At 43.4% G+C, this 26,781-nt stretch overlaps 1 protein-coding gene across 2 annotated transcripts in view; it reads right to left on the reverse strand.

Moving 5' to 3' along the window:
* Window positions 1-26,781, reverse strand: part of LPCAT4 (lysophosphatidylcholine acyltransferase 4) — a 61,351-nt gene that overhangs the window by 17,699 nt on the left and 16,871 nt on the right. Inside the window, exons 2-6 of one of the 2 annotated variants that reach the window (XM_058182337.1) lie at window positions 3,591-3,733; window positions 3,258-3,478; window positions 2,282-2,394; window positions 1,592-1,652; window positions 826-884 (exon numbers count right to left, since the gene is read on the reverse strand). In XM_058182337.1, coding sequence (XP_058038320.1) covers window positions 826-884; window positions 1,592-1,652; window positions 2,282-2,394; window positions 3,258-3,478; window positions 3,591-3,733 — 597 coding nt within the window. Of the gene's footprint in view, window positions 1-825; window positions 885-1,591; window positions 1,653-2,281; window positions 2,395-3,257; window positions 3,479-3,590; window positions 3,734-26,781 lie in introns of those variants that run through there. The other variant, XM_058182338.1, reaches the window with a different exon arrangement.

The raw sequence follows: 26,781 nt of genomic DNA on the forward strand, positions 1-26,781 counted from the left end.
GGGATTCGTCGGAGACACATGATTAATCCATCATAGTTATTTTACACAAAGAATGTAGCAAACCCTTTTGCATTACAGTATTTAATAAGTATGGGCCTCACGGTTTCAAGGATTGATATTATAGTATAGTTAGGCCATGTGTGTAACTGACAAAGGGGATGCCAAATTGTGATTTTAATATAATTTTATCTGTTATTTATTACTTTATTCTAGAATTTTTAACTGGATATTCCTTGAGTGTTTTTTATTATTCTGGTCTCTGGTTTTTGACTGTAATAAACTTGATTTGATTTGATAGTCGTTGAAGCCCCTTGGAGATTGTCTGTGTCCTCAGGGTCACCTGAGTAGTACAAATGGGTGTGGAGCCTTCTCGGAACTGCTGAAGGAACTATGTTGTGTAGCTGTGCTTTTTCTGCAAGATGTTTACTGCCCTGTTTCCCTTCACTGTTAAACACAGGGGCAGGCTGTTGGAGACAACCATGACCTGGATGGCTGAGAATCTCCACAGACAACAATAGCAGTGGTTCACTTAACAACTGTGGTAAAAGAGGTTGCAAAATTAGGCACAACTCATTTACCGTGTTTCCCCGAAAATAAGACCCTGTCTTATATTTTTTTGAACCCTGAAATAAGCGCTTGGCCTTATTGCCATGCATTCAAAAGCCCGATTGGGCTTATTATCAGGAGATGTCTTATTTTGGGGAAAACAGGGTAACAACCACCTTGCTTAACAACAGAAATTCTGAACCCAGTTGTGGCTGTAAGTTGAGGACTACATGTAATTATTATAATGCTTACACTCTCCTAAAATTCATGGAAACTCACCACAGAGTTGGGGTAGCGAATGAGGACCGGCTGAATGGGAACACCAGATATGAAGGCACCTGAGAACATAAAGCACACGCGTTCAAGATTTACTCATCTGTCCTGAGGGCTGTAAGGGTGGCGTAGTGGCTCAGTGATTAAGAGGCTGGGCTTATTGGTTAGAAAGCCGGCAACCCAGGTATGAAACCCGAGTGCTATGTGAAAGGATGAGCTCCCGTCCTCGCTCTAGCTGCTGCCCACTTAGCAGTTTGAAAGCACACAAATGCGAGTAGATAAATAGGTACCACTTGGGCAGGAAGGTAACAGCACTCCGTGACATCATGCTGGCCATATGACTGTGGAAATGTCTTCAGACAGCGCTGGCTCAATGGCCTTGAAATGGAGATGAGCATCGCCCTTTAGAGTTGGCAATGACTAGCGGAGTAAAATCCACAGGGATTTACCTTTTTTTCATCGGAGTGCTGAAGAGGAATCTAAGGTACATATATTTTAAGGTTGAAGGATATGGATACTCACAAGTTTTCACTCAAATAAAAACTCAGAAAGTCTTTTTTTTTTCAGTTTTCAAAAGAGATTAGAATTAATCGAATTGGCGACCCTGTCTGCTTTTCAAAGCAGGCAATAAAAGGCACTAATTATTGGTAACCTCTTGTGTCAATCAAAAAGAGTTGTCTTTTTAGGCAGGGCAATCTCCAATGGTACTTAATTGGATTGGTAAACCAATCCATTGTTTTACACCCGTTGAAAAGGCTTGCTGATGTCTTACCTGGTTTAAACTTCAGTAAGGCTTTTTTGTTTGAGCAGGTCCCCTCAGGATAGAAAAGCACCTGGAGAAAGAGGTCACACAAATCAAGAGAGGATCTCCAAATCTTTAACCAGCCGGTTTGGACTGGTTTGGGTGAACCGGCAGTGGCCATTTTAACTGGTTCAGTGAACCAGTAAATACCACCTCTGGCTGACTCCTCCCCTGCCCTCCCACCCACTCGATGCTTGCCCGCCCATCCCACCCTATATATATTGTCTTTGACACACGGCCCAACTAATCACCTCGCCAGTCGCCTCCGCGTCTTGCCCGCTCTGCTCAGCTCACCAAAGTTAAGCATGCCGCTTGTTCACCCTTCGCCTTGGGTCGGGGGCTGGGGCCCAGGGACCTGCCATTCCCCAAGGCCCTGGAGTCTCCACCCACTTGCTGCCCGCCTCGCCTGGGTCAGGGAACAAGCCATTCCCTGGCTCTAGTCTTCCCAGGGCCTCCTTGAGGGGGAGGTCATGTGACTGAGTGGCCATGGCCAACTCAAGGTCACTCACAGCAAGGTGCCACCCCCATTAAGCCACGCACACCAAGCCATGCCCACAGAACCAGTAGTGGAAAAATTTGAATCCCACCACTGCCTTTAACCCTCCCAAATTTGTTCCTCAAGAAGAGCAAACTTAATGGATCAGGTCCTCCATGTTTTACCTGTGGCCATTTCCCCTGGGAAGTTGCTCGTTTCTTCACTTCTTCCACCACCTTCTTGCGAGAAGCTGGATCATGGCGGGAAACCAGGATGGCCTGATTGAATCTCAGCAGGGCTGGAGGGGATGAGGACAGGGGGCAGAGAGGAACAAGTGGATGCAAAGCTTTTCTGAGTCACTGCCAGGCAACTGGCCTGAGAAATATTTTCCCAAAGGATGCGAACTTATAACAGTTCATTAAGTGACAAGGTTAAGTGAAAAGGGACACGGTGGCTCAGTGGCTCAGTCACTGAGCTTATCGATAGAAAGGTCAGCAGTTCAGCAATTCAAATCCCTAGTGCTGCCGCGTAACGGGGTAAGCTCCTGTTACTTGTCCCAGCTTCTGCCAACCTAGCAGTTCGAAAGCATGTAAAAAATGCAGGTAGAAAAATAGGGACCACCTTTGGTGGGAAGGTAACAGCGTTCTGTGCGCCTTTGGCATTTAGTCATGCCAGCCACATGACCTCAGAGATGTCTTTGGACAGCGCTGGCTCCTCGTTTCCCCCTCTGTCTAGAACCAGAAGCCACTTGATGAAACTGAAACTTGGATGAATCAGGAAAGACAAAGGGAAACTTTTAACGAGGAGAGGACCAATCTAGGAGAAATTTCGTGATAGAACAGTTAATCAGTGGAACGGCTTTCCTTCAGATGTTGAGGGTCCAAAATGCCTTCCGAACCCTGTTATTCTGTTAAACTGCCAGTTGCAGTAACCCCTGCAGATATCCTCACCATCATGAGGACTAGAATCCCAAAGGTTCCATTTCAGAACGGATTAAAATATCCGGAATGTGACAAGCAAAAGCTCAAACCACATGGTCTTGCAAGGTGCACTAGCTGCAGAGATGCAACGCATGAAAAACTTCCAAAGGGAAGACCTATTGCCTACGTGGGTCTCCTTGCCCTACTTGCCCTCATCCCCGGCCATGTTAAGCAGTCTTACCTCCAATGACCGGCACATGGAGGTTCTCCGTGCGCGACACCACCTTGGGAAGATCGCAGGGCAGCAAAATAATGGGGTCGAAGAACGTGGAGTGAGGAGCAGCCACCAGGATGGGTGCTTCGAGACGGGAGGCTCTCTGACCTCGCACACGGATCCGCATGAACCCAAGCAAGAAAAACATCAGGCGACTCAGCCAGTAGACTGAACCATGGGAAACTGTGCTGAAAAGGGATGAAGAAGAAGAAGGGGGGAAAAAGGAGGAGGAATTAAGAGGGCTGCAGGCAAACAGTCCAAAGGAGAGCTGAGCCAGGAACCCCCTCGCCCGTTACTTACTTTCTCCATCCGGAGCAGGGTTCTTGCAAGGCTTCCTCAGGCAGTCCCACCACTTGGAGCAAGGCGAAGGGCCAGATAAGGAAGAGGACCACAAAGGCCAACGCAACCCGGATTGGGGCCAGAATAACCCCCAACACGTAGAACTGCAAGGAAAAGAAATTCATTGGGAGCCGTGTGGTAAGGATGCACCCCGATCCAGTCCCTCGTTTCCTTTTGCTTTCCTTTCTGTTTATTACATTTTCTAATTTGATTTAAGGAGACTCTAAATCAGGGGGTCCCCAACCTATGGGGCCACTACTGGGCTGTGGCCTCTTGGCCACCAGGCTATATGAATGGCTGGCCAGTGCACGGATGCACCAGTGTTGGGCTGCAACCGGTTTAACAACCGGTTCGGTCAGCGCGCACTTTGCATGTGCATGCACATTTTGCACATGCGGACCTAACGCGCTTGCGAGCAGTGTTCAAAATACAGCAATTTGAAGCTCGGCTGCATATCTTCTAAGGCAGCCCTCGTAAGCAGAACAGAGGAAGTACGGAAAACAGCTGTGCGGTGCGAATCAGCTGAGCCAGAAAGAAGGAAATATAGGATAGGATAGGGTGAGGGCGGATGGACAGGGCCAGCTGATGGTCGGAACTACCAGTTCGCCCGAACCGGTCTGAACCAGCAGCAGCCCAATACTGGCACGCACACACACCCCGACTCACGTAGTGTCTCAGCAAGTGTCGAGTGGGCGCTAGCATCGCGGTGAGCTTTGCACTCAAAGACAGATTCTTTGTGTGTCCAATCACACTTGGCCAATAAAGAATTCTATTCTATTCATGGCCCCATTTGCGTTACGCCCAGTGGTGAGATTCAAGTAATTTAACAACCGGTTCTCTGCCCTAATGATTTCTTCCAACAACCTGTTTGCCAAACTGCTCAGAAAGTTAACAACCGGTTCTCCCGAAGTGATGCGAACTGGCTGAATCCCATCACTGGTTACGCCCTCACTCACAGCCCTGTTCACACGTGCATAAAGGCTTCTGCCCCATCCCATCTTCCCCTGGGCCCCCAACCCAGAAAGGTTGGGGTACTCTGCTCTAAATTATGAAACCTGGGTGGTTTCCAAAAGATACAGAATAAAGAATAACAGAGCTGCAAGGGGCCTTGGAGGTCTTCTAGTCCAACCCCCTGCTCAGGCAGGAAACCCTTTACCACGGGTGTCAAACTCGATCGCGTCACATGATGCATTGTGATGTTTTTTGCCTTTGGGGAGCCAGGGTGGGCATAGCCTGTGCTTGACGCACCTGGCTTACAGGCCACGAGTTAACAGGCTTGCCCTACACCATTTCAGACAAATGGTTGTCCAATGTCTTCTTAAAAACTTCCAGTATTGGAGCATTAACAGCTTCTGGATGCAATTTGTTCCACTAATTAAATGTTCTAACTGTCAGGAAATTTCTCCTTAGTTCTAGGTTGCTTCTCTCCTGGATTAGTTTCCACCCATTGCTTCTTGTCCTGCCCTCAGGTGCTTTGGAGCGGGGGTCCCCAACCTTTTGGACCTCAGGGACCACTAAATTCATAATTTTAAATCTCGTGGACCACTAATATGATCTGCTTAATGACCAGCTGGGTGGGTGTGGCTAGGTGGTCATGTGACTGGGTGGGCATGACCAACTTGATGTCACCCACGTCGAGGGGCACCTCGCCGGCCTCTGCTCGCCCCTCCCCTCCTACCAACTCCTCCCCTGCCTGTCCAGGCTCCTCAGGGCCTCAACAGGAAGCAGTTGTTGGAGCTTAGCAGCCACCACAAGAAAGAGTTGGAAAAACAGGTGGCTCAGTTCAAATTGGATCTGACCGAGAAGGAGGCTCAGCAGAAGCACCTCACTGAAAACTAGGAGCATAGGCTTTCCAAGCAGAGGGAAGACCTGCGAGAGTGCAAGGCCAGGTACCAGTGCCTGGAGGCTCAGCAGGCTGAGATGGTCAGCCAGTTCCAGGCCATGATGCAGTCCCATTGGAACAAGGTCCTCTGGCTCTTCGCCACCAGCAGCACATTCCTCCAGCCTTTGCCCAGAGCCCCACACCAGGAGGCTGAAGCAGACCCCAACCCACACAAAAAGACCTTGAAGGGGAGACTTTCTGCAGCAACACAAACATTCATTGCTTCTGTCACAGGGGCCATAGTTTGAGGACCCCTGATTTAGTGCAATATAAAAAATGCAAATAATTTTTCTGGGGACCATCAAAATTTTCTTGCAGACTATCAATGGTCCACGGACCACCAGTTGGTGACTGCTGTTTTGGAGAATAGCTTGACTCCTTCTTCTTTCTGGAAGCCCCTGAGATATTGGAACACTGCTATCATGTCTCCCCTAGTCCTTCTTTTCATTAAACTAGACATACCCAGTTCCTGCAGCCATTCTTCATATGTTTTAGCCGTAGGCAAGTAATCTTCGACTTACAATCCAAATTTAGTTTCAACCTTCTGCAGCTAGGCGAGGAAGTTGTTAAGTAAGTAGTGCCTTATTTTATTGTAACTTCAAATGGTCACTAAATGAACTGCTATTAGTCAAGGGCAGGATGATACCACTCTAATGGCAGAAAGCGAAGAGGAACTTTGTATATAATATACAAATGGATGAAGACTATTGCTTGACATAGTGTAAGCCGCCCTGAGTCTTCGGAGAAGGGCGGGATATAAAAAAAAAACAAAAAAACAAAAAACAACAACAAAAAAACAACAACTAAAGAGCCTCTTGATGCGGATGAAGGAGGAGAGTGCAAAAGTTGGCTTGAAACTCAACATTAAGAAAACTAAGATCATGGCATCCGGCCCTCTCAATTCCTGGCAGATAGATAGGGAAGAAATGGAGGTAGTGACAGATTTTATTTTCCTGGGCTCCAGGATCACTGCAGATGGGGACTGCAGCCAAGAAATTAAAAGACGCTTGCTCCTGGAGAGGAAAGCTATGGCAAATCTAGAAAGTGTATTAAAAAGCAGAGACATCACCCTGCCAACAAAGTGCGTACAGTCAAGGCTATGGTTTTCCCAATTATAATATATTGCTGTGAGGGTTGGACCATAAGAAAGGCTGAGCGCCAAAGAATTGAGGCCTTTGAACTCTGGTGCTGGAGAAGACTGCTGCAAGTCCCTTGGACTGCAAGGCGAACCAACAAGTTAGTCCTAGAGGAGATCAACCCTGACTGCTCTTTAGAAGGCCAGATCCTGAAGAGGAAACTCAAATACTTTGGCCACCTAATGACAAGGAAGGACTCACTGGAGAAGAGCCTAATGCTGAGAACAAGGGCAATGCTGAGGGCAAAAGAAGAAGCAGACGACAGAGAACAAGGTGGCTGGATGGAGTCACTGAAGTAGTCGGTGTGAGCTTAAATGGTCTCCGGGGGATACTAGAGGACAGGAAGGCTTGGAGGAAAGTTGTCCATTGTGATGGGTCAGACACGACTTGTTGTGTCTTGCCCGCCCTCAGAGCAGCCGGGGCCTTCTTACCTGCTCCCCAACACTGAGGAATGTATGCCTTCCGGCCCAAGTCCTGGCTCCATGCCCCCACAAACTGCAGAAGAAGGAGCATCTCCCTGCCCCAGCCCTGACTCCATGCCCAGGCAAACGGAGCAGCTAGACCCCTCCCCCTCATCCACAGCAGATGAGCCTGAGGAGGGTTTACTCCCAAGAACAGCTGATTGGAGTGACCCTCGCATCAGAAGATTGGAGAGGCGGAGGCAACAGAGGGAAGGGAGGGGCAGGCCTTAATGAGTGCTGAGTCATGGAGCCACACCCCATGGCCTATATAAAGGAGCTACTTTCTGGCAGTCTCTGAGTCAGGCAAAAGTCAAACTTATCTTGCTGAAGTCACTTACTGGTCTCCTGCCTGCTCTGAGGACTTTGCTAGGACTTTGGGCAGAGCTGCAGAGGCAAGCCTGATTCGGATTTCCCGGACCCAGCCGTCAGCGGAGGAGTGGGACACGACACGACTTTGCAACTAACAACAACAAGAAGTCAAGGACTACCTAAGAGTTGTGGTGGCACAGTGGTTAGAATGCAGTACTGCAGGCTAACTCACTGCTCACTCCAGGAGTTCAATTCTGAGCGGCTCAAGGTTGACTCAGCCTTCCATCCTTCCCAGGTGGGTAAAATGAGGACCCAGATTGTTGGGGGCAATAGGCTAACTCTGTAAACTGCTTAGCGAGGGCTGTAAAAGCACTGTGAAGCGGTATATAAGTCTAAGTGCTATTGCTATTACTATATATCCATGTGTCTTGGGGATGGGGGTACCTCTGCTCAAAAATATTTTTATCTATAAGAGTGCACAACAGTAGTAGGTTTCAATTTTGGCTGCTACCAGTTCACTTGTGGGCACGCTCATGCATGACGCCTCTGCACATGCGCAGAGACATCTGGGCAGGTGGGGGGAGCCTACCTTGGGCGCTACCGATTCGCCCAATCTGCACATTTTCCAAATTATTCTAGGAAGAATAATACAGAAGCCAAATAAATAAGCAAACAATTATACAGTTAAAAGGAAAAAAAATAATAAAAAGTATGTTTGGAGTCGTACATAAACCAGTTTGAAGTTCGCTCTGCTGACCTTAGATTTTCCACTGCAAGGGTAGTGGTTAGATGCTCTAGAAACCAGGAGACTGTGAGTTCTAGTCGCACTCAGGCATGAAAGCTGGCTGGGTGACTCTGGGTCAATCACTAGGAGACAGTGAGTTCTAGTCCTGCCTTAGGCATGGAAGCTGGCTGGGAGACTTTGGACCAGTCACTCTCTCTCAGCCCAATCTACCTCACAGGGTCGTTGTTGTTGATGTTACGAGGAAAATAGGAGGAAGGAATATTACTATGTTCGCCACCTTGAGTTACATATAAAGTAATAAAAGTGAGCTAAAACTCTAATAAATAAATAAATCTTATTAGGTCTACTTAGCCTTAACCCCATTGCTTTAAGGCAGAGGTCTTCAAACTTGGCAGCTTTAAGACTTGTGGACTTCAACTCCCAGAATTCTCCAGCCAGCTATGCTATGCTGGCTGGAGAATTCTGAGAGTTGAAGTCCATAAGTCTTAAAGCTGCCAGGTTTGAAGACCTCTGCTTTAAGGGAACATTAGTTTGCATGGATCATTTTCATAAGATGGGAAGATAGATTAACTCAGCTTCTCTGTGTTCCCTCGCTGCTGCTTGTTCTTCCTTACTGCCTCTTGCAAAGGCAACAATAACACGTTTTTCTGCATTGCGCTTGACAAAATTGTTACTTTGGCAACTTTGGAAACGTCGCTTTCTTCTGAAAGCCGAGATGTTCTCTTAGCCAAGATCGTGTGGTTGGAAGAACTGCTACCGACGGCATCTTCATTTTCCGCCCAGAGTGATCACAACAGGCACCTGCCCAGGGGGTAAGTCCGATCCTGTGCAGGCTGAAGTCATCACACCAATGACACAAACTGTGTCAGGATGCAATTTGCGTAAGTCACACTGTGACTTGTGATGGGGTGATACTCCCCTCTAGAAACGGGACAACTGCTCGAAAACGGGAGTTCAGCAAGCGGAGGGAAGACGGCACAAACTGGGAGGGACTGGAAATCCTCTTCATTTTTGTGGGTCCAACTGAGGAAATTCCCTCCTCTATACATTTGGCTGTGAAAACCAGTTTAGGCTGTTATCGTCGTTTTCACGTCTTTAACGCTTCCAAATGATTAAAAAAAAAAAAGTCCTGAGGTTTAGCCTTTGACATTGATCCTTGTTGGTTAAAATGTTGGACTAACACTTGAAAAATCCAATATCGAGGTCAGTTTCTCGGTGCCCAGCCTACCTCAAAGGATTGTTATGGGGGAGGGGGGAGAACAGGAGAAGGGAAGGGTCTGAATAATCTCTTGAGCTGCTTGTACAAAACCCGACAGCCTCCTATAAACATATAAACTCCATTCAATGAACTAATCAAGGAGAGATGCAATCTAGAACTACGATAAGAAGAAATTTCTGGACATTGAGAACAATTAATCAGTGGAACAACCTTCCTCCAGAACTGGGGTCTCCAACCTTGGCAACTTTAAGACTTGTGGACTTCAACTCCCAGAATTCCTCAGCCAACTTTGCTGAGTTGCTGAGTTCTGGGAGTTGAAGTCCACAAGTCTTAAAGCTGCCAAGGTTGGAGACCCCTGCTCCAGAAGTTGTGAGTGTTCCAACATTGGATGTTTTTAAGAAGAGACTGGACAATCTTCAGTCTGAAATGGTATAGGGCCGTGATGGCGAACCTATGGCAGGCGTGCCAGAGGTGACACGCAGCGCCCTCTCTGTGGCCACGTGAGCCGTTGCCCTAGTTCAGCTCTGCCGCGCATGCGTGCGCGCCTCCCACTGCCCAGCTGGTGTTTGGGTCTCTGCCACGCATGTGCAGGGGATGGGGTGCGTGGGGGGGGATGCGCGAGCATGCGAGGGGGGAGCACATTGGATTTTGGGGATTCAGGTGTGCACAGCCCCCGCACACATACATGCTTTGAGCACTTGGTCCGGAAAAGGTTAGCCATCACTGGTATAGGGTTTCTTGCCTGAGCAGGGGGTTGGACTAGAAGACCTCCAAGGTCTTCCAGTCTAGAATATATTCTATTCTAGTCTAGTCTAGTCTAGTCTATTCTATTCTAGTCTATTCTAGTCTATTCCATCCATTCCATTCCATGATTCTGTTCTATTCTATTCTCTTTTGGAATTGGCCCCAGTCTCCGCAACCTCCACAGCGGTGCAAAGACCCAGTGAAGATGGAAGAGCAGCAAGTTGAAAGCTTGGGTCAAAAGTTGGAAAGTAAATGCTGACAATTTAATTAAACAATTTCACGACACTTTCCCTGACAAACCTAAGAAACCTCTTGGAGAGGGGAGGGGGGGGGTAGAAGGGAATTGTGGACCACTGACACTCTTCTTTATGTCTTTATGGACTCTTTGTTTTCTTTCCTAGGATATAGCTTCTTTTCCAAGGGGGGACGCCTGTCAGGCCTGGAAACCATATTAGACTTTAGGGTTCCAGACGCTGCCACATTTTTCCCCTGAGGGGAGGAGGGGGGTTGAGGGGTATGGTAACATTCTTCAAGCGGTCAAGGTCGGATGGTGTCCCCACATCTGCAGGAAGAGTGGCAAGAAGATATTCGAATGAACTGGAAGAACGTGGGACCATGTGACCATCAAAGGGGTCAGGGGGGTGGGACTCTTGGGGTTTGTATAACTGGGAAAAGAATCCGGAACTTCAGTTTTGGAATTGCACTCATCGTGTGCCAGTCTCCTCATGCTAGTAAAGAACTCTGGAAAAGAAATGCCTCCGAGTTTCTTTTACGCAGAAGAGGTATTTCTGGAACCTTGACATTCTATTCCATCCATTCCATTCCATTCCATTCCAGTCTAGTTTAGTCTAGTCTATTCCATCCATTCTATTCTATTCTATTCTATTCTATTCTATTCTATTCTATTCTATTCTATTCTATTCTATTCTACTCTACTCTATTCCATTCCATGATATTCTATTCTATTCTATTCTATTCTATTCTATTCTATTCTATTCTATTCTATTCTATTCTATTCTATTCTATTCTATTCTAACATAACATAACATAACATAACATAACATAACATAACATAACATAACATAACATAACATAACATCAGAGTTGGAAGGGACCTTGGAGGCCTTCTAGTCCAACCCCCTGCCCAGGCAGGAAACCCTACACCATCTCAAGTCAGATGGTTATCCAACATTTTCTTAAAAATTTCCAGTGTTGGAGCATTCACAACTTCTGCAGGCAAGTCGTTCCACTGATTAATTGTTCTAACTGCCAGGAAATTTCTCCTTAGTTCTAAGTTGCTTCTTTCCTTGATCAGTTTCCACCCATTGCTTCTTGTTCTACCCTCAGGTGCTTTGGAGAACAGCCCGACTCCCTCTTCTTTGTGGCAGCCCCTGAGATATTGGAACATTGCTATCATGTCTCCCCTAGTCCTTCTTTTTGTTAAACTAGACATACCCAGTTCCTGCAACTGTTCTTCATATGTTTTAGCCTCCAGTCCCCTAATCATCTTTGTTGCTCTTCTCTGCACTCTTTCTAGAGTCTCAACATCTATTCTATTCTATTCTATTCTATTCTATTCTATTCTATAATGGTAGAGGTAGTCCTCAAATGTACGACCACAATTGAGCCCCAAAATTTCTATTGGTAAGTGAGACATTTGTTAAGTGAGTGTTGCCCCCATTTTACCTTTCCTGCCGCAGATGATAAGTGAACCGCTGCATTGGTTGTTAGTAACATGGTTTTTAAGTGAACCTGGCTTCCACATTGACTTTGCTAGTCAGAAGGTTGCAAAAGGGGAATCACATGACCCCAGTATACTGCAACTGCCCTAAATATGAGTCAGTTGCCAAGCATCTGGATTTTGATCACATAGCCACAGGGATGCTGTAATGGTTGTAAGTGTGAAAACTGGTCATGTCAACTTTTTTCCAGGGATTTTATAACTTTGAATGGTCACTAAATGAACAGTTGCAAGTGGAGGACTACCGGTAATGATTTTTCTATGAATTCCAAAGTCAGTTCAGATATAGAACCTGCTTGCACATCCAATCTGAAATTGGACCATGTCTCACTTTTTGACATGGGGTCCCAAATATATTCTCTTTACAACAGGGGTAGTCAACCTTTTTTATACCTACTGCCCACTTTTGTATCTCTGTTAGTAGTAAAATTTTCTAAACGCCCACCGGTTCCACAGTAATGCGCCGTGTATCGTCGTCTGCACATGCCTTTCACGCATCGTGGATTGGGTTTGGGGGGGCGCCGGTTACCAGTTCTGCTTGTCTGTTACAGCTGGGTGGTGTGGGGGGAGATGTGCGAGCTATTTTGGGATGAGGCTCTTTTGTCTGTGGTTGCACTATAGCACCATTTAGTTTCACTCACGTAACGTGAACTAAACTTATGCGCAGGCGATACAAATAGTATATTTTCAGAAATTTAAATTGTCACGGGGAATTTTATGAAAACCTAATGAAAATGTTTTTAAATAATGCTATGAAATTTTTTTTAAAGTCAATTAAATTTTAAAAAAGGAAAGTGCTTCAGTATCGGACAAAACCCCTACCGCCCACCATGAAAGATGGAACGCCCACTAGTGGGTGGTAGGGACCAGGTTGACTACCACTGCTTTACGTGGATCACATAAATCCCCTCATCTTCAAATGGTTTCCCATTTGAAGCCAAGGAATGTGAATCCCATGGGTGCTGTGCTACACAAACCCTCCCCGTTCATTGGGCTTCCAAAGTTTAGGTTTAAAGACTAAAGATTTTTTTTAGAAGTAAAAATAGATCCCATCTCTCATAAGAATGCTGATAAGAGCCAGGAATTTGAAAACTTATCAGCTAAATGTTGGAAGTGTAATCCGATACCAGGTTTATGCCCAAAGGCAAAAAAATATTGGACTAAAATACATACTTGGTTAGAAAATGATAAAAGAACACATAGATTTGAAACCAGAAATATTTCTGCTGGGGATACTACCAGAACAGTATAATGAAGGGAATACATATTTAATTTTGCATGTAGTAACAGCGGCAAGAATAGTGTTTGCACAACAATGGAAAAATGAAGAGGTCCCAACAGATGAAAATGTAATTATTAGATGCCCAGAGGAACCTAAGAATAAACCAAGAGCTAAAACAACAAGGAATACTGTAGATATAGATTGGTGGCCATACATACAAATTCAGACAAAAAAGATTTAAAAGAATATGGATTCTATAAGAAGCAATAAGAGCTTGATAAAATAATACAGCGGATGGAGGAAAAAATGATATTCAAAGCATATAACTATTTACTGAGTTTTAAGATGGAGGAAAAAACCATGATCACCTGGGCAAAGAATTTTGGCTATACTATTGAATTAGAACATTGGGAAAAATTATGGGGAAAAAACTATAAACTAACATTGTCGGCAGCCTATAAAGAAAACCTATATAAAATGTTTTACGGTTGGCACAGGGGTGAAATCCAGCAGGTTATGGAGAACCAGTAGCGGAAATTTTGAGTAGTTCAGAGAACCGGCAAATACCACCTCTGGCTGGTCTCAGAGTGGGGTGGGAATGGGGATTTTGCAGTATCCTTCCCCTGCCATGCCCACCAAGCCACGCCCACAGAACTGGTTAGTAACAAAATTTGGATTTCACCCCTGGGTTGGCATTTATCTCCGGCTAGATTGGCAAAATGTTTCCAAATTTGTCTGCGGAATGCTGGAAGTATAAACATAATCAAGGTACATTTCACCATATGTGGTGGTCCTGTTCAGAAACTAAGAAATACCGGATTAGAACAAGAAAATAGTTAGAAGACATTACGAATCAACGAATTGAGCTAAAACCAGAATTATTCCTGTTAGGGATAATAAAAGGGAACTATAGTAAGAAAATTCAATATATTATCCTACACATAACAACAGCGGCAAGAATTGCATATGCACAAAGCTGGAAACAGGACAGTATGTCCTCCGACAGAATGGTGATTAAAAAGGTGTTAAGACTGTGCTGAAATGGACAGGCCAACATTGGAATTTTATTTTAACTGTACATTGTTTCTTTTTATTTTGGCTGTACACCGCCCTGAGTCCTTCGGGAGAAGGGCGGTTTATAAATCTAATAAAATAAATAAAATAAATAAATAAAAGAAAGAGGGGAAACTGAATATTATTTAGTCCGGGAAATGTGGTACAAATGATTAGAGAACAGAAGTAAGGATTAAATATGAATGTAGCTTGAGAGAAATGCTAAAAGTTAAAGATAATGTATAAGGTTAAAGGAAGAATAAAAAATGTTATGTATGTTATGTATGTATGAGCATTACCGATGCTGGAACGCTGAAAAATAATTGTAAATGTGATATGTTGACATATGCTGAATAAAAAAAAACAGATCCTACATAAAAAAATATTAGAATGTGCTGAGATGGATAGACTGACACTTAAGATAAAAGAAAAGGAAGAAACAGAATACTTTTTAACATGGGATATTGTACCAATGGTTAACTAATAAAAACAGAATTTAAAAAAAATTCAAAGAGATAACAAAAAATTGTACTGAAAATATTGCAAGATGGACAAACTAATTGTTTTACTATTTTATGATTAATATTGATATGTTTATTAAGATTACTAGTATGATTATGGTGATTGTTGTACCTTTACTCAAAATTAATTATGTCCAGACAACACAGTGTTCAGATAGACATGGAAATTTTTTAAGTTTTTAAAGAAAAAATGTACCAATAAAACATATTTTTTTAAAAAAGCCAGGAATTCTCGTCTAGATTCTTGTGAAATTTTTGGGCTAGCCTGCCAGAATTTTGGGTTATTTTTTCATTTTTATTATCAGAGTGGGTATTCAAGCATTATAAACTATGCAGACAAACGTGTGGAAAATTAGCCATATCTTCGTAATGCTCTCATAAAATTACAAAACAAAATGGTTTTTTAAATTGTTTTGTAATTGTATAACTATTAACATGGTTTTTGTCTTTGTTGTAGACTGGCCAGCAAAGGACATGCAAAGTTTCTTCTCAGCATAGAACAGTGATAGCTAACATTTTTGCCATCGTGTGCCAAAAGTGGGGGAAGCATAAAGGGGTGGTGTCGTGTGCACACATGGCCACACCCATAATTCTATGCGCCCCACCTCCCCACACATGTGTGCACAACCCACTGCGCTCCCCCTGCTTTTGGCATGTGATGGCATGATGGGCCCAGTAGGCCCATTTTTTGGCCTCCCCAGTCTCCAGAAGCTTTCTAGGAGCCTGGGGAGGGCAAAAGCAACCTTACACACACACACACACACACACACATACCCAGAGGCCCTCCAGAGGCCAGAAATGGTCTATTTGCCAACTTCCAGTGGGACCAGAAGGCCTGTTTTTCACTCTCCCACGCTCCAAAGCCTTTGTAGGAGCCTGGGGAGGGTGAAAACGGGCCTTCTCCATGCCCCTGGAGGCCCTCCAGAGGCCAGAAACAGCCAGTTTCCCAACTTCTGGTGGGCCCAGAAGGCCCAAAAATCAGCTGGCATGCCGGAGCTGAGCTTGCATGTGCACGAATATGGCTCCATGTGCCATCTGTGGCATGTGTATCATAGGTTCACCATCATGGACATAGGAGATCCAGGTTGCAAATATCTGGACAACCTGCAGGTGGCAGCACACCTTTGTGTGTTCTGTATCTCATTGCTGCCATCTGGTGGTCAACTGGTATTTTGCACCCTGTATATACTTTTTACCTACTGTAGGTACTGTAGGTACTGTATACCTACTTTTTCAGTTCACTTAAAATTATCTTAGATGATTTTAGCCATACAAAGAAAACAAACAAACGGATAAAAGAGGCAAGCTACACCTTGCAAATTAAAAATTAATTTGAACATGATTTAATGAGGACTTCGGATGGGTACAGAGGTAGTCTTCGACTTACAACAGTTTGTTTAGTGATGGCACTGAAAAAAGTGACTTATGGCCATTTTTCACAGGTCAACCTTTCCAGTATCCCCATGATTAGGTGATCCAAACTCAGATGCTTGACAACTGGTTCATATTTATGACAGTTACTGTGTTCACGTGATTCCCTTTTGCGACCTTTTGACCCGCAAAAGTCAATGGGGAAAATTAGATTTACTTAACAACCAGGTTACTAACTTATCAACTGCAGCAATTCACTTAACAACCAAGGCAAGAAAGGTCGTAAAATGGGGCCACATTCACTTAACAAATGTCTCGCTTAACAACAGACATTTCGGGCTCAATTGTGGTCGTAAGTTGAGGGCTACCTTTATCTGTTTCATTGCTTAAGTCCACATGGCAACCATCAGGCTAATTTGGGGTTGTAGCAAGAGCAAATCCTGCTGGTTTTTTGTTTTTTTTTTACTCCCCTAGAAGGACAGATACCACGCCAATGAGAGAGAAGTCAGAAACTTTGTCCCTTGTTTTATTGCATTGCTCCAGAATTCCTGTCTGGCCGAGAACTAATTCCCAGTTGTAACTCCTCTTCTGGGGCTCCTTGGCATAAATACTAAGTCGCAGAGCGCCTTCAGCGTTGGGGCCAGTAATCGCTCCTTTGGGAAACAGCCAGACTGAGTAAGTCGGCTGTGCATTTTTCGCACGAGAACTTAGAACTTAAGAATAACTATATTGTCACTTTGATACGTATGCTAATCGGCCTACATTAAAATGAAATTTCGTTGCGTACCACTCTCAAAGGGTCACCACCTCCAATATATACTACATAAACATGAGAAAATAAATAAATAAATTCAAAATTATGCATATATCAGTGGTGGGTTGCTACCGGTTCATCTTGGTTCAGGCAAACCGGTAGTGGCGATGGGAGGCTCCGCCTACCCACCCGGACATCATCACAAATACTCTGTGCATGCGCAGAAGCACTGTGCGCTTGCAAAGCGCCCCTGCTCGCTAGCAAAGCGCCCCTGCGTGCTCCCAATAGCGAACCGGTAGCGAAGAAAATTGAAACCCACTACTGGCATATACACACACAGGTATTCTATGGCATAGAGAAAAAACACAGTCTGGTTTGGATGTATAAATTATATACATGGCGAGAAAAACAAATCTTGCGAGTTTACCAGATGGATGGCATAGGGAAGAAAGCTGTTACAGAATCCTTTTTATTTGGATATCACTTCCAGATATTGTGCTTGTGAAGGAAAAAAAAAAAAAGAAACTTTGACTTTGGTTTCATTGATCAGAAAGATTTGCTCTTATAGGAAGGATTAGTTATATATTAATGTGTAAAAGCAAAATGTTGAGGTTGGAGTGTTTTTATCTTGTATTGTGCTAAAATGGGTTGGAAGTCAATGCCCTTTTTCTTTCTTTTTCTCTTTCCCATTGTATCTCATATCCCGCTTTTCCAGCTCCCCTTCCTTCCCTTAATTCCCTATAGCTTCTTCTCTTCTTTGTATTTTATGATAAAACAAAACCTTTATAAGAAACGAATCGGGTAGTCCTGCTAAAAATACTTCAAAACCTCCTCACAGAGGGGAGAAACAGAAACAGACCCTAAAATGGTTGTGTGGGGTCTCTAACAATGCTTTGAGCTCTAAGCCCATAACACTTATAAGCAGTATCCTGAATAACGGGAAGTGATCTTCCTATAATCTTCTCTGCTGTCCTTACTACTTTCTGTAGGGACTTTCTATCTGAGGCACTGCTGCCACCAAACCAAACAGTGATGCAGTTTGTTAAAACCCTCTCAATGGTGCTTCTGTAGAAAGTGGCCAGGACGGAAGGAGAAACATATGCTCTCCTCATCCGACACAGGAAATGTAGACGCTGGTTTGCACGCTTCACTAGGATGGCGTGTGTAGAGACCAGTTCATGGCAAGGAGGATGGCCTTCATCCATGGGGTGGAAGTCAAATGAGGTTAGGACTCCAGATAAGATAAGACTCATTGGAAGGGCGCCCATTAGGGTGTTAGGGCATGCTGCCCTGAAGAAATATTTGGTGTATTAGGATTCACATCCTAATACAGAAGATTCTTAAAGTGAATATGAAAATAAAACCAAAGACTTCTTTTAGGCCTAATGGACAAAGAACTTGAGAAAAAAAACCTGGAGCTTTGATATTATATACGCTGATGTAGAAAGATTATGAATGCATGAATGGCTGCAAAAGCTGATGGAGTTAGCAGAAATGGCTAAACGGACTGCTTTGATTAAACAAAAGGACACAATTAATTTTGTTTCTACTTGGAAACCACTTTTGGACTTCATGCCTGAGTTGGGAAAAAAATGAAACTTTGATTTTGGGTTTTGCTGATTAGATAAGTTTGTTGTTATAGAAAAGGCTAGCACATATTATTATATAAAAATAAAAAGTTAAGGTGTCATGTAATTACCTTATTCTATTGCACCAAAAGAAGTCGGAAGTCAATGACTTTCCACCCCCTCTACTTTACGCTTTTCTCTCTTCCCCGTTTCCTCCCTTATTTTACCCTTATTTTCATTTTTCTTTGTATTTCTGTATTTTAAGGTAAAGGTAAAGGTTCCCCTCGCACATACGTGCTAGTCGTTCCCGAGTATAGGGGGCAGTGCTCATTCCCATTTCAAAGCCGAAGAGCCAGCGCTATCCGAAGAAGTCTCCGTGGTCATGTGGCCGGCATGACTCAATGCCAAAGGCGCATGGAACACTGTTACCTTCCCATCAAAGGTGGTCCCTATTTTTCTACTTGCATTTTTTATGTGCTTTCAAACTGTAGGTTGGCAGAAGTAACGGGAGCGACCCTGTTGCGCGGCACTAGGGATTCGAACCGCTGAACTGCCAACCTTTCGATTGACAAGCTCAGCGTCTTACCCACTAAGCCACTGTGTCCCTGTATTTTATACTTCAATAAACTAATTTAAAAAACTGAAATAATAATAAAAATAGAACACAAACAGGCAGGAGTGTTTGCAAAACTGTGAATAGGGGAGCTGGATTTCTAACACCTTTCCTCTATTCCCCAAAACTGCTAAGTTTAGTTCAAACAAAACAGTAACCACTTTCATTCATTTGTATTTATTCGTTTTTCACATCTCCCTCAAAGAGACATTCTGCCTTATTTTGAGTGGGTTTTCCACACATTCTTTGCCGAATCTAAGAAGACGACACTAGAACTGCAGAAAAAATAATTGCTACCAACCTGCCTTCCATCGAGGACCTGTATACTGCACAAATCAAGAAGAGGGCCGTGAAAATATTTACAGATCCCTCACATCCTGGACATAAACTGTTTCAACTCCTACCCTCAAAACGATGCTATAGAGCACTGCACGCCAGGACAACTAGACACAAGAACAGTTTTTTTCCCGAGCGCCATCACTCTGCTAAACAAATAATTCCCTCAACACTGTCAAACTATTTACTAAATCTGCACTAGTATTAATCTTCTCATCGTTCCCACCACCCATCTCCTTCCACTTATGACTGTATGACTGTAACTTTGTTGCTTGTATCCTTACAATTTATATTGATATTGATTGTTTCCTGATTGCTTATTTGTACCCTATGACTATCATTAATTGTTGTACCTTGATGAAGGTAACTTTTCTTTTATGTACACTGAGAGCTTATGCACCAAGACAAATTCCTTGTGTGTTCAATCACGCTTGGCCAATAAAGAATTGTATTGTATTGTATTATTGTATTGTATTGTATTGTATTGTATTGTATTGTATTGTATTGTATTGTATTGTATTGTATTGTATTGATTGTATTGTATTGTATTGTATTGTATTGTATTGTATTGTATTGTATTGTATTGTATTGTATTGTATTGTATTGTATGAGAAGAGAAGAGAAGAGAAGAGAAGAGAAGAGTAAAGATTATAATATGAAAGTACACCAGGATTCCCTCATAGATTGAGAGTTGTTTGCGGGAAGAGCATCAGAAATGGATTGGCAGCTAAAACATATGAAGAACGGATGCAGGAATTCCAGCGGTGGGTTTCACATTATGTTACTACTAGTTTACCGTGCGTCCACGCTCACTTCATGAGCGCACCTGCCTTCCGCACATGCGCCCAGCCTTCTGTGCATGTGCTTTGCTTGTGCATATGCCTTCCATGCATGCACCCGGCCTCAAAAACATGCCTAAATGGATGGCATAGAGCTGGTGGGGGGGCACCTGCGATTTCTGTTACCGGTTCGGGCGAACTGGTCTGAACCAGCTGAACACCACCTCTGGGAATGTCTAGTTTAATGAAAAGATGGACTAGAGGTAACATGATAGCAGTGCTCCAGTATGTAATGGGTTACCACAAAGAAGAGAGGGGGGTCAACCTATTCTCCAAAGCACCTGAAGGCAAAACAAGGAGCAATGGATGGAAATTAATCAAGGAGAGATCCAATCTAGAAAGGAAGAAATTTCCTGACAGTTAGATCAATTAATCAGTGGAATGGCTGGCCTCCAAAAGTCGTGGGTGCTTCAACACTGGAGGTTTTAGAGAAAAGATTGGACAACCGTTTGTCTGAAATGGTATGCGATCTCCTGCTTCTGCTTCTCCTCCTGCAGAAGGTTGGATTAGAAGATATCCATGGTCCCTTCCAACGCTGTTATTCTGTTAAAATTTCTAACATGGTGGACACCACACATGCCACTTTGTGGATCTGGCACACAAAGAGACACCATGGATGCTTCTGTTTATAGCTAATAACCTCTGGACAATTCTCAAACTTCAGACCCAAAAGGACAAGTCAATCCAAGAACACAGGCTGATGAGACAGCAAGAAGTTACATTTATTTAGTTATCCTAAAACCAGGGGTTAAATCCAGCAGATTATGATGGGTTCTGGAGAACTGGTAGCAGAAATTTTGAGCAGTTCTGAGAACTGGTAGTGGAAATTTTGAGTAGTTCTGAGAACCAGCAAATACCACCTCTGGCTGGCCCCAGAAGTGGGGAGGGAATGGAGATTTTGCAATATCCTTCCCCTGCCACGCCCACTAAGCCACACCATGCCCACCAAGCCACGCCCACAGAATTGATAGTAAAAAAATTTGGATTTCACCACTGCCTAAAACTGCCTAGAAAGAGACACATCTCTGTGTGTATGCGTGCATATTATATCACCAGCAGTGCTGTCTGCAATCTTCATTAAAAAGATGATGCTAAAAAGGGACTGAGTTACTTAGCAATACATTCACAGATTTTCTCGATAAACATTTAAACTGAACAGTGGGGACAGAGAATTAACTGATATAGAAAATTTCTGTCCCCAGCAATCAAAAACTAAAAGGGTTATCAGTGCATGTAACATAGATGTCTGTATGGGTAAGACTATCAACCATGCTATCAAGCAAAACCAAGCATTTAACAGTGAGTGCCGTACCATGTGCACTAAACCAACAGGTGGCAAGAAAGTAGGGGCAGTCAACACAGGTTATGTAGACAGTAAACACAAGATCAATCCAAATGGACTCAAATGTCTATACACCAATGCACAGAGTATGAGGAATAAACAGGGTGAATTAGAAATCCAAGTAAATGAGGGTAGATATGATATTACAGAAACTTGGTGGGATGAAACTGACAAATGGAACATACAGCTAGAGGGATATAAATTATTTAAAAGAAATAGACCAAATAAAAGAGGAGGTGGAGTTGCACTATATATAAGAAATAACTACATTTCTACAGAAATAGAGCACAACAATGATGAAAATCATCTTGAATGTATTTGGGTCAATATAAAAGGGGTGAAAAACGATATTGCCATAGGTCTATACTATAGGCCACCCAACCAAACAGAGGAAGTAGATGAACTTTTTGCTAGTCAGCTAACTAAGGTATGTAGGAAGCACATCACAGTAGTAATGGGGGATTTTAACTATCCTTATATCAACTGGGAAACAAACTCTGCACCAAGTGGAAGATCCAACAGGTTCCTAACAAACCTAGCAGACAACTTTGTTTCCCAAAAAATAGAGAAGGCGACAAGGGGATCAGCCATATTGGACTTAATTCTCACTAACAGAGATGAAATGATAGAAGGTGTTGAAGCTACAGGAACCTTGGGGGCAAGTGACCACGCAATATTGGAATTCAACATTAAGCAAATACAAGTAGTAGAACAAAGTCAAACTAGAGTCTTGGACTTTAAGAGAGCTAATTTCAATAAACTTAGAGAGAGCTTGAGAAGGATTCAATGGATGAGAATCCTCAGGGGGAAAACAACTCAAGAAGCTTGGGAAATTTTGAAAAGTGAGATTATAAAAGCACAGTCTAACACAATACCAATGAAGAAGAAAAATAGTAGATCTCAAAAGAAACCAGCATGGATGCATAAAGAACTATCTGACAAATTGAAAGACAAAAAGGACAAATATAAAAAGTGGAAAGAGGGGCAAATAACTAAGGCAGAATATCAGCAAACAGCCCGAGCCTGTAAAGATGAAGTGAGGAAAGCTAAGGCTCACAATGAACAAAGGCTAGCGACAAAAGTAAAAAATAACAAAAAAAGCTTCTTCCAACATGTTAAAAACAAGAAAAAAGTCAAGGAAACAATTGGCCCATTGCTGGGAGAAAGTGGCAAGAAGATGACAAGCAACAGGGAGAAAGCAGATCTACTTAACTCATATTTTGCATCTGTCTTTACACAAAAGGAAAAAACAATCCAACCTATCAAAAACAGCACTACAAAAAACAGATTAGAAACACAAGTTAAAATAGGGAAGAAAATGGTAAGTGAACACCTGTCTACCCTAGACGAGTTCAAATCACCAGGACCGGATGGATTACACCCCAAGGTTCTGAAGGAACTGGCAGACGTGAACTATATCTTTCAAAGATCCTGGAGCACAGGGGAGCTGCCAGAGGACTGGAAAAGAGCTGATGTAGTTCCCATCTTCAAAAAAGGAAAAAAAACAGATCCAGGAAACTACAGACCTATCAGTCTGACCTCAATACCGGGGAAGATTCTGGAAAAGATAATCAAGCAACGAATCACCAAACACCTAGAAGCAAACAAAGTAATAACCAAAAGCCAACATGGGTTTGTCAAAAACAGATCATGCCAGACTAATCTTATCGCATTCTTTGACAAAATGACAAAATTAGTAGACCAGAGGAATGCTGTCGATATAATTTACTTGGACTTCAGTAAAGCATTTGATAAAGTAGACCATAACCTACTACTAGATAAAGTAGAAAAATGTGGGTTAGACAGCACCACCACCAGATGGATTCGTAACTGGCTGACCAACCGCACTCAACATGTAGTCCTCAACGGAACTACATCCACATGGAGGAAAGTATGCAGTGGAGTACCCCAAGGCTCTGTTTTAGGCCCAGTACTCTTCAACATCTTCATCAATGACTTGGATGAGGGGATAGATGGGGAACTCATCAAATTTGCAGATGACACCAAGCTGGCAGGAATAGCCAACACTCCAGAAGATAGGCTCAAATTACAGAAAGATCTTGACAGACTTGAACATTGGGCGCTATCTAACAAAATGAAATTCAACAGTGAAAAAAGTAAGGTTCTACATTTAGGCCAAAAAAACAAAATGCACCAGTACCATATATGTGGTACCTTCCTCAATAGTAGTAACTATGAGAGGGATCTTGGAGTCCAAGTGACAACCATTTAGATATGAGCCAGCAGTGTGCAGCAGCTGCTAAAAAAGCCAACACAGTTCTGGGCTGCATAAACAGAGGGATAGAATCAAGATCACGTGAAGTGTTAATACCACTTTATAATGCCTTGGTAAGGCCACACTTGGAATATTGCATTCAGTTTTGGTCGCCACGATGTAAAAAAGATGTTGAGACTCTAGAAAGAGGGCAGAGAAGAGCAACAAACATGATTAGGGGACTGGAGTCTAGAACATATGAAGAACGATTGCAGGAACTGGGTATGTCTAGTTTAATGAAAAGAAGGACTAGGGGAGACATGATAGCTGTGTTCCAATATCTCAGGGGCTGCCACAGAGAAGAGGGAGTCAAACTATTCTCCAAAGCACCTGAGGGTAGAACAAGAAGCAATGGGTGGAAACTGATCAAAGAAAGAAGCAACTTAGAACTAAGGAGAAATTTCCTGACAGTTAGAACAATTAACAAGTGGAACGACTTGCCTTCAGAAGTTGTGAATGCTCCAACACTGGAAATTTTTAAGAAAATGTTGGATAACCATCTGACTGAGATTGTGTAGGGTTTCCTGCCTGGGCAGGGGGTTGGACTAGAAGGCCTCCAAGGTCCCTTTCAACTCTGTTGTTATGTTATGTTATGTTATGCTACTTAGTCGGGTAATGAAATGTCTGCAAGCAAACAACAAATATTCCTTTTAATTAAAAAAGAGAAAGCTGACTCACTTATATAGAATGAGAGTTTAGTTCCACACCTGCTAAGTTATTGTTAAGATTCTGAAATATCCAAGCTAAACTAAACTAATACCATAATTTAAAGCAAGGATGACAAACTCAAGGCCCAGGGAGTGGATCCAGCCCACAGGGTGGTTAGATTTCGCCTGTAGGGCTGCCCTGAAGACTGAGACCGGTGCCTCTGCCAGCAAAAATGAAGCTCCATTTTCAGTGGCAGAGGGTTGCAGGCCATCGCAGCCGAAAACGGAGCTCGGGAGCCCATTTTTGCTGGCAGAGCATTTGGTGTGCCATAGGTGCCCCCAACATGACTGACATTGAGCTGGCCACGTTCCACCCCAGCTCCCCCCCCCAGGTCAAACCCAACCCTGATGCGGCCCTCAATGGCCCTCAAACTTACGGGACCGCCTGCTGTTACCTTTCGCCTCCCACCGACCCGTACGCTCTCACAGAGAGGGCCTTCTCAGGGTGCCGTCCGCCAAACAATGTCGACTGGCAGCCCCCAGGGATAGGGCCTTCTCTGTGGGAGCTCCCACGCTCTGGAACGAGCTTCCCACTGGTTTACGTCAAGTGCCTGATCTTCGGACCTTTCGCCGTGAGCTGAAAACGCACCTATTTATTCAAGCGGGACTGGCCTAAAATTTTATTAGGGTTATTTATATCTTAATATTTTAAATTGTTTTAAATTCGGCCACTTTATAATATGTTTGTTTTAACTTCTTTTAATATTTATACTGTGATTTTTTACTTGGCTGTACACTGCCCTGAGTCCTTGAATAAAATAAATAAATAATAAATGAAATCAAGTTTGACACCCCTGATTTAAAGGAATGCACAATGAATAATATTACACTTTTGCAACAGTATGAATCAAAAGCACAACCTGTTGTGGTCCGCCAGCAGCCTACAGAGCTGGCAACGGAGTCAAACAGCGATGAGGCTGAGGAAGAACATGGGCCAGTCCTGGAGACAGAGGTGTGGCCAGGGCCATCGGGGAATGATGTGCGGACTCCAGAGCCTCCAGACGCTGACAGTAGTGAGGCAGGGGAACAGGAGGAGCCTATTCCTAATGCACGCATGAGAAGAGCTGCCAGAAGGCAAGAGCAGCTCAAGCAAAGAGGATGACTCAGGATAGGGCCAAGAGATGATTGGCCCCTCCCATAAGGCTTAAAAGACCAGCAATGGCATTTGGGCTCTTTGCCAGAATACAACGTTGATAGCTTTATCTAGTCAAAAATTTTTGTATCAGTGTCTTCTGAACTTTTGCTATGAAAGTCCTTTGGCAGTTTGCCTAATTGGACCAAGGTTGGTGATAGGACTGAGGAATTGTGTTGGGAGGAATTTGCTTTAATTTAGTTGGACTATGCTGAGAATGAAGTAATTCTCAGCTGTTCTAATAAAGTTTGTTTGTTTTTACACTGACTGAGTTTTCTACTACCTACTTGGGTCAGAATACAACACAACCCCAAAACTGAGATGTTTTGGGGCAGAAAGGATGGTACATTTGTTTAAAAATATCATTTTAATGTTTAAAAATATGGGACTTCCACACATGTGGCTTGCATGAAGTGTGGATCTCTAAGAAACATGGTTTAAGGTAAATTGGGCGAACAACAAATCACAGTTGAGCCTTGACTTAGTATTATGTGTGAAGTTGTTAACCCATAAAATGTACCTACCAAAAGTCAAAAGTCAACGTTGACTCACAATCTATTAGAGGTAGAACATTCCTATTATTCAATACTATATTATTCAATACTTACAGTATTCACATTATTTAATTAACAGGTAACATTTAAAGCTATGATGATGATGATGATGATGATGATGATGATGATGATGATGCATGGTTAATAAATGATAGGAGGAAGAAGGAAATGAATAGGCTGTTTAATGTGTCCGATTCAATTAGTGTTTCTGAATGTACAGGAACATAACTGCCACACAAGTCCATGACTCATCAAAGCAGCCATGTCATTTTCTACAGTAATACAGCTGGAGGTGTTATCTGCTGCAACCTAGGATCCCGTAAATAGTCATGATTGTTTGAATGAATCAGACAGGTACTAGGTTTGATGAAACCTTGGTGCTCTCTGATTTTGGATCAATGGTGGGTTGCCCCCAGTTTGGACCGGTTCTTGCTAACTGGTGGTAAAACTGGGGGTAAGCTCCGCCCACCGACCCCGATGTCATCAGGAAGCTTCTGCACATGTGCAGAAGCAAGCACATGCGCACGAGTGAAGCAAGCACACATACACAATCCCGCTGCGAACCGGTAGTAAAGGTAAGTAGAACCCACCCCTGGTTTGGATATGTTCCTACAACACATTCTTCATT

The sequence above is a fragment of the Ahaetulla prasina genome, chromosome 4, assembly GCF_028640845.1.
Source record: "Ahaetulla prasina isolate Xishuangbanna chromosome 4, ASM2864084v1, whole genome shotgun sequence".
In the NCBI taxonomy this organism is placed as follows: domain Eukaryota; kingdom Metazoa; phylum Chordata; class Lepidosauria; order Squamata; family Colubridae; genus Ahaetulla; species Ahaetulla prasina.